Source organism: Leguminivora glycinivorella, chromosome 1 (assembly GCF_023078275.1).
Source record: "Leguminivora glycinivorella isolate SPB_JAAS2020 chromosome 1, LegGlyc_1.1, whole genome shotgun sequence".
Lineage (NCBI taxonomy): Eukaryota > Metazoa > Arthropoda > Insecta > Lepidoptera > Tortricidae > Leguminivora > Leguminivora glycinivorella.
Window position 1 is genome coordinate 28,405,979 of NC_062971.1, and position 11,434 is coordinate 28,417,412.

General features: G+C 39.5%; 1 protein-coding gene across 1 annotated transcript in view; it reads left to right on the forward strand.

The window, feature by feature from the left end:
* LOC125229320 (acyl-CoA Delta-9 desaturase-like) overlaps window positions 1–9,804 on the forward strand; it is a 52,707-nt gene extending 42,903 nt beyond the window's left edge. Inside the window, exons 5-7 of the mRNA XM_048134131.1 lie at window positions 4,173–4,358; window positions 8,223–8,329; window positions 9,562–9,804. Coding sequence (XP_047990088.1) covers window positions 4,173–4,358; window positions 8,223–8,329; window positions 9,562–9,746 — 478 coding nt within the window. The 3' untranslated portion in view covers window positions 9,747–9,804. The remainder of the gene's footprint in view (window positions 1–4,172; window positions 4,359–8,222; window positions 8,330–9,561) is intronic.
* The last annotated feature ends 1,630 nt before the right edge of the window (window positions 9,805–11,434 follow it).

An 11,434-nucleotide genomic window follows, 5' to 3' on the forward strand; every position in this document is an offset into this window, starting at 1 on the left:
TAATACGTGTGGACCGGCCATTATAGTTTAGTCTGTGGTGTCCTAATTGACAGATTAAAGTCGACGAGTAGAAAAACATTATTATGTAACAAATTGTGTCCTGTTAATGCTTCAAATACGAGGATGTGTTTTTAAATTGTCGAATTATAATTGCTCTCAAAATGGTACAAAACTATACTCAAAGCGTAATGAAACAAAATAAAAAATACTCAAATATTCTGCTCTTATAAGATTTATGTTGATAATATTTACCTAATGTTCGAATTATTAATGATTCATATCCGATGTTTAATTATTCGACCTGGATGAAACATTAATATGATCTGTCAGTCTCAAAAGTGGTGTTTTTGGCTGATGAAGTGTAATTATCGCGATATGAGATCCATATATTATTTAATATAAATCCAACAGGTAAGTAGGTAATTAAAACCAGAACACGACCGTTGTTAGTCCATACTAATATCTATGGGATACCCCCATTTGCCAGAATTTCATTTGCCATAATTTTATTTGCCATCCTATTCAACAATCATAATATTGTTTCTCATAACATCTTATGCCATAGGTAATCATTGTTTACTATATTAATCTAGTGCCAGAAACTTTGTTTCCCATAAAGTCAGTTTCCATAATGTCATTTGTCAGAATCATCGAAATCCGTAATTACCACATTCCATACCATCATTTGTCATACAAATTAGCGTCCAGAAAAGTCAATTTCCATAATGTGCTTTGGCAGAATCGAAAACTACTATAATAGGTACTAGAAGGACTAGAGAATGAAACTGCTATCAGAAAGTAGGTTAGGTTAGGTTAGAACTGTGAACCTCTGGAAAAGGAAACTGCTTGAAAAGTAGGTTAGGTTAGAACTGTGACCCCCCGGAAAATGAAAATACTATCAGACAGTAGGTTAGGTTAGAACTGCGACCCCCTGGAAAATGAAACTGCTATCAGAAAGTAGGTTAGGTTAGAACTGTGACCCCCTGGAGAATGAAACTGCTGGAAAAGTAGGTTAGGTTAGGTTAGAACTGTGACCCCTGGAAAATGAAACTGCTATCAGAAAGTAGGTTAGGTTAGGTAATAATATGGGCAACAATTAATATGGCAATAATTGCTTATGGCGTTTGAATATTATATGAAACCATATTATTGCACTTAATAATATGGCTAACAAATAGTATGGTATTGTATGATTATGGAAGGTAATATTCGGATAAACAACGAGTATGTCATATGATTTTTATGGTAAACAAATCATTCGGGCAAATGAAATTCAGGCAAGTTAGATTCGGGCAAATGAATATTATGTTAAATGACTGTCGGGCAAACAATAGACAACCAATATCTATATATAATTATATATCTTAGCGACTGGCTGGAGATTGCTCAAGACCGTGACGGATGGAGATCCATGGGGGAGGCCTTTGCCCAGCAGTGGAACACCATGTAGGTTATAAAATAAATAATAATAATATTAAATACTCACATACTCCTTTGGCATACTAAGGTGGACCCAGACTGAACTGGACGCCCTGGATCGGAGGGTCCGCTCACTGCTTACCACACACGTATGTTACACCCGCGCTCGTCTGTTATGAGATTGTACATCCCACGGAGGTCGAGGCTTCCTAAACGCCAAAGATCTTCACAACCGTGAGGTGTACAATCTCAGGAATTACTTCCTTAACAACGAGTGTGGGATGCATCGTGATGTGGTGGCAGTTGACGTAAACCTCACGCCGCTCTCCTTGGCGAAACAGAACTGGCGCAAACCTGTGGTACTAAGTACTGCGGACCGCAAGGCGGTATGGGAGAGCAAGCAGCTACACGGGCGGTTCTACAAGGCCCTCACGGGACCCGATGTAGATCTGCTCGCATCGGTGAACTGGTTACGATTCGGGGACCTCTTCGGAGAAACCGAGGGTTTTGCCTGTGCAATTGCGGACGAAGTTATGATGACGAACAACTACCGGAAATATATCCTGAAGGACGGTACGGTCGACATTTGTCGGGCATGCCGCCGTCCCGGAGAGTCACTCAGGCATATTATTTCCGGTTGTTCTCATCTAGCTAACGGCGAGTACTTGCACAGACATAATCTCGTAGCCAGGATCATTCACCAGCAACTTGCTCTTCAATACGGCCTTGTGGACCGCGAAGTACCGTACTACAAGTACTTACCTGCGCCAGTTCTCGAAAATGGTCGTGCCACGCTCTATTGGGATCGATCTATTATCACTGACAGGACTATTGTAGCCAATAAGCCTGACATTGTGATAATAGATCGACTGCAACGCCGGGCAGTGCTCGTTGACATCACCATCCCCCATGATGAGAATCTCGTGAAAGCCGAGAAGGACAAGTCCAGTAAGCACCTAGACTTGGCTCACGAGATAACCGCCATGTGGGATGTTGAATCAACGATCATTGTTCCGATAGTCGTTTCAGCGAACGGTCTCATAGCGAAGAGTCTCGACCAACATCTTAAGAGACTCTCGCTAGGTGGCTGGATCAAGGGCCAGATGCAGAAGGCGGTGATCTTGGACACAGCGCGGATAGTTCGACGGTTCCTCTCTCTGCAGCCCTAACCACCGGCAGCTTGGGCCCTGCCCCGCTGCTGGCGGCACCCTAGGTTAGGTTTTTTATAATATGTTTATATGTTTTTATATTGTTTTGTAAGTGTTTTTTTATTTTACTTTTATACTCATATTGTAAAAAACCTAGCATAAGAAAAAAGATAAATAAAGGAATATTAAATATATCGTTGTCTGAGTACCCCACAACACAAGCCTTCTTGAGCTTACCGTAATAGACAGTCCACTATCATATGTTTATCATAATATAAACATGATCATAGGCAACATGCCGTCCTTTTTCTTCACGTTGGAGAAAATGGGAGGCATACAGACCTATGATCATATTTCTATGATAAACATATGATAGTGTACTATCGGCCGGCCTTAAGAATGTCTTATAATATTTATTATTTATTATTATATATTTATTATCTTCCCCTTTTTTTCTTTACGGCATAATGAGGGTGACATGAAACGTGCCAGCAATTTTCTAATTTCGATTCTTGCGGTCTAAAAATAATCCTTCCTTACACTGTTACTACGCAGCGACAGACATAACTATCTGATTAGGAAAGAAGGTGGAGTGGGGTGATATCATTAGGGTTTATTTAATTTCACGCGTCTCTGTATCTGTAAACCAAGACTGTGTAAACGGATAAAGATTTTTTTTTTAAAAATTCCTGTCGTGTGACGTGGATCCTATTGAACAGCTTTTAGGCACGTAATCAAGCCCCGTAGCCGAATGGCATTTCTGAGACACGAAACGAAATCGAACCCCCCCCCCCCCTCCCTCCCCCCACACACATATCAGGGGAACGCTTTATGTATAGGCTTTGTCTGTCCCGGTATTATATGGTCCTTGATAATGAGGACATTATAAATATTAATATTATTTATTTATAATAATTTATATCATGTACTTAAACTAATATGTGTCGCAATCGCAATGCTTACAACCTACAGTGTATACTATGCCAGGATCGTGTCTCATCATATTTAGCTATTAATAATCAACATTGATTACTAACGTAGCAAGCCAGGTATTAGGTTCAATTACGTCCCGTGTAATCAGCACGATTACCAGTATTCTCAGAAGATGTCCCTTAGTGTGTAATGTACTTAATCAAATTATAATTGGTGTGTTTCGGTATTTTATTACAGGTGACGTGACGACTTGTCAATACAATTACTCGTATTTATTACGAGAAAAATACCAACAAGTAGTATGATACAAAACGAGATTTAAGCGCACGCATCATGTCGTACTGCATTCGAATTCTGTGACATAAATATTCTAGTTTTCGTCCGAAGTATAACATCTTATTACTTATATCATTTTGCAGTAGCTTTTATTTTATTAAGGACCCCGGTTGCGAATCGGCAGTTGATAGAATTAAGATGTGATATAAAATTTGTTGATTTTACATGAATGCAGAATTTAACAGTAAAATTGTATTATACTTAGTAGCAACACTGTTAGCTGTACATTTGTAATCCTGATTACAAGGGCATAAAGTCTACCAATGGTTAATTAAGATTGTTGCAGTTAGTATAAGTCGGATAAGGACAGAACATTAATTCACGGTTGCCTTTCAGGTTCTACTGGGTTCTATACGGCGTGCTCTTCCTTCTTCTGCCCCTCAACGCTCCTCTTGAGTACTGGGAAGACTCCGTGCTGAGCTCCATCTTTGTTATTGGATTCCTGCGCTACTTGATCGTACTCCACGCTTCGTGGCTCATCGAGAGCGCCATCTGTGTGTGGGGACTCAAGCCTGGCGAGAAGTAAGTGCTGTTCGATTCTTTTTGGTGCGATGTATTCCGTTTACTGGCGCTCTCCTCGGTGCTGAACTCCATCTTCGTCATCGGATTCCTGCACTACTTAGTCGTACTCCACGCCTTGTGGCTTATCGAGAGCGCCATCTGTGTGTGGGGACTCAAGCCTGGCGAGAAGTAAGTGCTGTTCGATTCTTTTTGGTGCGATGTAGGTATTCCGTTTACTGGCGCTCTCCTCGGTGCTGAACTCCATCTTCGTCATCGGATTCCTGCACTACTTGATGGTACTCCACGCTTCGTGGTTCATCGAGAGCCTCAAGCCATCTGTCCGTCTTTTTTGGTGCGATGTGTTCCTCTACTGGCGCTCTCCTCGGCGAGATCTTCGTCATCGGATTCCAGTGCTTGATGTCCGATCTTTTCGAGAGCGCCATCTGGTGCGCCTGGCGATGTGTTCCGTCTGTGCTCCGTTTACTGGCGCTCTCCTCGGTGCTGAGCTCCATCTTCGTCATCGGATTCCTGCACTACTTGATCGTACTCCACGCTTCGTGGTTCATCGAGAGCGCCATCTGTGTGTGGGGCCTCAAGCCTGGCGAGAAGTAAGTGCTGTCAGATCCTTTTTGGTGCGATGTGTTCCGTCTACTAGCGCTCTCCGCGCCTCTTGAATACTGGGAAGACTCGGTGCTGATCTGCTGATCATCATGTTCGTCATCGGATTCCTGCACTAAATACTTGGTCGTACTCCACGCCTCCACAGCTCATCGAGAATGCTATCTTTGTGTGGGGCCTGAAACCCGGCAAGAAGTGTGTGAGGTATTTGACCATAGTAACATTGACACTTGACACTGACAATTCTGAGGATGATAAGTAACATTATTATTCAGCGTCAATATTTCCTTGTGAGACAAGCAATGAACGCCGTAGTGTCACTGTCGAGCGACAATGAGGAGGCACACTCAAAGGTTACTTCAGATGGCGCCACCCTATTAGTCCATTGCACAGATAAAGAATTTCATACGTAAGAGCGAGAAGATGATTTTTTTTCTCTCTCACATATATGAATGACAGTGACGTGCCTGGGGGCCGATTTTTGAGTCTCACGGCGTTCGAATTCAGAAAATTGTCACTGAAAATAATAAGCAATTCACCGTTTTCAACCGGTTTTTTTTGACAGTGAGACTCAAAAATCGGCCCCCTGGGCACTTGCATAGGCGCCGCCTGGCGGGATAAAATGTCAGGGTGCCTCCTCATTGTCGCTGAATCAGGCCACTGTTCGATCATTCATTTCTATTGTTTTGTCCGTTTTGTGTTACTTCCAAAGCTGAGCGTGCCTCCCGGGCGCTAGAAGGATTCAGTGCAGGGTGGCTAGCCGAATGGCACAATCGCTCACGAAACGCTCACGAAACGAAGCGCTAGTAGATATCTATCTCTATCGCGCTTGCGTATTGGCGCGACAGAGCCAGCGGCGTATCGCTTTCGTTTGGCGTCGGAGAAATGCCATGTTGTTCTTTTGTTTATTGGGGATCGAATGCCGCTCCAGCAAGTTTTCCTTACAAAGAAAAGGATTATCTAAGTTTCAATAGTATCAGTTACCTACTGTTAACAAAGCGATTTCGGCAAACGATGTTAATTAAATAGACGTAAAACTATTTAAATTACTGTTCATTTCCAACTTCTCGGATATGAGTAAAATATTATCGCAGCTATGATCTCATTACAAAATATGTGAGATGACAGCCGTAAAAATGATGAAGATAACATAGAAACGGTGTATACAGTAATAATATTTTTTATTAAGAATAGGTAATATTTGTGTTTAGAACGACATTCTGAATGCATCTAAAGTAGTATCGATACTATTTAAATTGAAGTGAGCGAAAATGAGCGAAAACCAATTTCAACAAACTTTTTCACAAAATTACGGTCTATTATGTCAGTTATTAGGGTTCCGTACCAAAAAGGTACAAAAGGAATCCTTATTGTTATTGACAAACATAATTAATGAATTCAAAAACGCTGAAAGAATTTTTACGTTTGCCCCTGCCAAATCGTATTATGTCAGCGTTCAATAAATAAATAGGTCATAAATATTATTTAAATTTAACCCACTAAACCATGGTACGTAGCCAAATGCACAAACGCTCACGATAATATATGTTTCGTAGCTAACTATCTCTATCGCTCTTGCGTATTGGCGCGACAGAGCCAGACTGCATTTCTGTCGGCGTCTGGCGTCGACGATTGCTATTCGGTTACGCCGGCTGAGCAGAACATAGTCCACGTAAGCATTGTTTGTTTCGTTAATTGGGATCCCCATTTCTTTTAGTGAGTCTAGCCATGCGCGGATCCAGGGGGGGGGTCATGGGGGTCATGACCCCCCCTGGAGCCTAAATTGGCCATACAAATAGACCACGTGACCCCCACCCCCTGGGGCCCCGGGCCTTTACCACGTGACCCCCCCCCTGGGCACGAAGCTGGATCCGCGCTTGAGTCTAGCGTGTTGTGTGCCCCAAATACCTACAACAGTACAACCTTGGTACGAGTAAGACAAAACCCTTGCTAACACGATAAGTAGACAAGACCATAGCCGTCCACATGCTATTATTTGCCATTCAAATTAAAGATCAAACCGGTGTGCCTTTTATATTATTGGTATATCTTTTTTTAAGTATATTTGTGTCTGTATGTCCAGGGTTGTATGTTTTTATGAGGGTCGTGCCCTAGCATAATAGTCGGTCAATTGTAGACGATATAAGGTTCCCATTGTTTTAAAGTCCATCCTTAGTTTGTCAAGTATATAAGGATTCGTATGGGATTTTACTCTCTAAATATGTATTTTACTCGTAGAACTAAGTGACGGTTTTCTTCGGATGCCTGCTATCGAGGTTCTTTTTATTTTTATATTTTCCGCAGCCATTACTCCGACCTTGTTGTGCGAACTAGGTATTTTTGACAAGTTGGCAATAGAAAATATTACGGCAATATTCTGCCGCCAGAATGCAGCTCTTGTGAAGCGGAAATCATAGAATAACTTATGTATAATACGCCTTATAGTCCTTAATTAGTTTTTGCGTAAGATTCCCTATTTTTCGCGGCTATGTATGATTTTCACCTTCAAAGATTTCTCATAAACTTGTTACGTATCGATAATACTGATTAAGATCCTAATTGACTTAGCAAACAATTATGAACCCAGCCAAGGCTCACAAGCTCAATTACTGGGGTTCATCATTTAATCGATTGCTTCCAGTTTCATATGAGGGCATGTCTATTGCCCTCAAGCTCCGGTATAGGGGTTTATCATTGAAACCACTACTTTCAGCTACATTTTCTTTATTACATTGATTGTTTCAATTACAATGTCAATTAATAATCAGGAATATAACATCAATCAATCATCTCCTCTTAGTATGTACTCACAATCCGTACAAAAACTAGTATGTATAACCTCAAAAGTGAAGTGCCGCCAAATCTGACATTCGTTAAGCCCATGTACAGATGAGCTGCTACAATCAGTATAAGGCCACGTACAGAATGTTATTCATTGTGATGCTTACACAAGGTATTGACTTAGATCAAAATATGTAGAATATTCTACACCCGAGCCACAAACATGGTCTCCATGACCAATCCTTCGGGCACAACTTCGTATAGTGGTTAACGCCCATGAACACACAATCCTCATGAAGGTCAGCTTGCGTTTTACTGGCGGATTGAGGAAGAGCAGCCACCGAATACGTAAAAAAATTATTAACCCAGTTATAGCATTCCGTGTATTCTTTGTCGAATGATAGTTTGTAAGCTGCAACTATTTTTACTGTGAAAGATAAATTATTATAATTATTCTTTATTACACTTATTAAATTGTTTTTACAGATATCCACATGACTCGAATTCTGTGTTTGTGCTGGCGAAAACGTTTTGGCCTCAATACCACTACCTCATCCCGAACGACTACAAATCCGGCGAATATGGCACATATGGTAAGTTTCCGTTTCCTTCACCTTATGAAACAAAGTCCCGCGTCTATCTGTATGTCTGTTTGTTTGTCATATAAGTTCTCAAACAATACTGAACGGATTTCCATACGGTTTTCATCTAGTAATAGAATGGGCAGTTATTAAGGAAGGTTTGTTGTAGATTGGTTGAAATAAAATGCGTCGATATTTGCTAATCAAGTCAGACGAAATTGCGCTGGCTGAGAGCTTTAGTCGAAAACTTATGTTTTTATGATCGACGAACCATCAGGTTCCGTACTTTTTATAGGCACAGTACAAAAACTGTACATACAAAACGTACCTACACGGCACTTGCGTCGTTTTAATAGGAAGACCAGTTTTATTTAATTTTAAAACTTATTAATGGCCTCCAATTTTCGTGAATGATATTTTTATTTTTTATAGCTTCTTCTGCTCAGGTGTTTTTACTAGCGCCGTTAGAATGAACTACCTAATAATGGCACATCACATGTTTTTTTTTATAGCTTTGATGTTCAGTTTTATTTCGTAGTAATTATAGTTAAAAGTGAACTAGGTATCTAATAATGGCACTTTCACATGTGTATTTTAGCAAATAAGAAATATTAATCATTATAATTTTCAGTTAGTCTGAAAATGTTTTTTTATGTATTTCTATTTGAATACCTACTGTTGTATACGATTTCAATTACGCTTGTCACCTACGATCAGACAGACGAACATAACGTGACGAAACTAAGTAGGTATAAACTGGATTTTATTAAAAATATATAATCTTCTCGTACTACACTGTCAATATTGCCGCTGGACAAAGGCAATGTATAACAACATAAAAAGTTTATCCTCGCTTACATTTTTCCTTGGCGGAATAAATTTCTCCTTTGTTGCAGGAACTACTCACGATTTCAGACGTATTATAAATAATCTTCTATAATATTATGCTAGTAACAAAGGACCGTCGTAATAGTTTATACCATATTGAATCGTACAAAATAGGCTAATTTCCTACAAGTCAAATCAGCTTCTTTTTAAGAACTGTCAAAACGATTTGCTAATATCTAATTATGGCCTTATTATGAAATACCAAAGAGAGTATGTTTAAAAATGACTACTGTCCATATTTTTTCTTTTAATTGAGTGCTTTATTATGTGCACTACATAAAACATTTAATTTTAAGTATAGGAAAGTAGCCTATTATCGCATATCAAATATTTTTCTAATAACATTTTTTTTTCAGATTGCGGCTGCTCGACAGCCTTCATCCGCGTTTGGGCAGCTTTAGGGCTAGCCACAGACCTGAACACCATAGAACAGGCAACCATGCAGCAGGCCCTAAAGGCAGCTGCCGACTCCAAGCGCCCGTTGAAGACTTGCATCGCAGAGGCCGCCAAGCATCAGACGCTTCAGAAGATCACTTTTTGAGGAGGGGTTAGAAATAATAAGATTAACATAATTTATGAATAAATTATATTACAATACATTTCTGGATCGCTTTATTTGTTCAGTACGTGAATTTTAACACACATTTTAGGGAACAACACTAGCAAAAGTTCTCTATCATATCCTAATCTTAACAGTCAAATACATTCGATCAAGCCCATAAAGTTCGTTTGTCCCTTTCCGGCGTACTGATGTGATAGAAAGGGACAAACGAACTTTATCGGCTTGATCTGCTTTAGTGAACGCTTATGAATAAGGGAGTAAGTAAGTACATAAGGTCAGTTGGGGTAAGTGAATCTATGGGGAAAGAGAATCTATATGCTATAAACTAAAAACTATGCGATGCAACAAAGTGGTTACTGTGTCAGTAAAGCAGTATACACGGACTAATTCCAATTATCTAACACAGGTGAGGGTAGATCACTTATGTGACAGTTGAGGGTGCAACAAAAAAATCAATTGGCTTCTTGTTAGAACTCGAGCTGGCAGGAAGTTTTGCGTGCGGCGATAAAATAATAAATATAAGTGCTCAGAGGCTGACTTTCAAGGTAGTGCAATATAACAGTTTTTACTTTATTCACATAACCACATTTTTTTAAATTTTCGTCATTTTGTTATTGTTATGATGGCTTAAAAATACATCATATATAAGATACCGAGTGGGGAAAGAGAAACTGGTAACACCGGGAAAGTGAATCATATGTCTCTCTTTCCCGGTGTCAGGAGTTACAAACATTTACATTCTCGTTCGTATAAGAAGTTGAAGAAGAGTTATTTATTTATTTATTTTATTTTTCATTGGACATCTTACACTGATCAACCCAGCCCTAAACTAAGCAAAGCTTGTACTATGGGTGCTAGGCGACGATATACATACTTAAATATAGATAAATACATACTAATATACATAGAAAACCTCCATGACTCAGGTACAAATAACTGTGCTCATCACACAGTGTGGTTAAACATATTTGACGCTTTTTGTTTTATATGTTGTTGTCCAAAAAATTAAATATTTATTTCTGCATTTCCAGAATAGTCTTTCAGTGCACATTAGTGCGTAGTTTATCACACTAGTGCGAGAAATTGTACTTTATATGTGTCGAAACTATAAAGGGCTATGTGTATTGTGCACCTACTGAAAACGTCGTACAATTACAATACACGTGCGTAGAGGAAATTCGTAACCTGTGTCAACTGTCAATTTAAAACACCCCGTTCGGTCGTGTTGCAATTAATGAACTTAAAACTTGGGTTTAGCGCCACTCGTTTTGTGCATCCTCTTTCCCGCACTTGTATCTATAATTTTGAACCAACTGTTTTACACGTCTGACTACATCCCGTATGTTTCTCTTGCCCCGTTTTCGGCAATGTCACTCTAGTTCCAAAATTAAACCTTATACTAATATGTTAAATATTATTTTGGATTAACTTAACTATACTTAGGATATTTAAGCGTGAACTATTTCATAAAACGTCAAATTAGCAAGTAAAATGGAACCAGTTTCACTTACCCCAAAAACCGGGAAAGAGAAACTGTTCTGCGCTGTGCTACTTAGTTGATGATTTAAGCCTTATGCAGTGCATGCAGTTTATTAAAAAAAATGTATAGATAAGCTGAGTATCACAGCAATATTATCCAATTATCGTCAAAATGAATAAACGTCTTA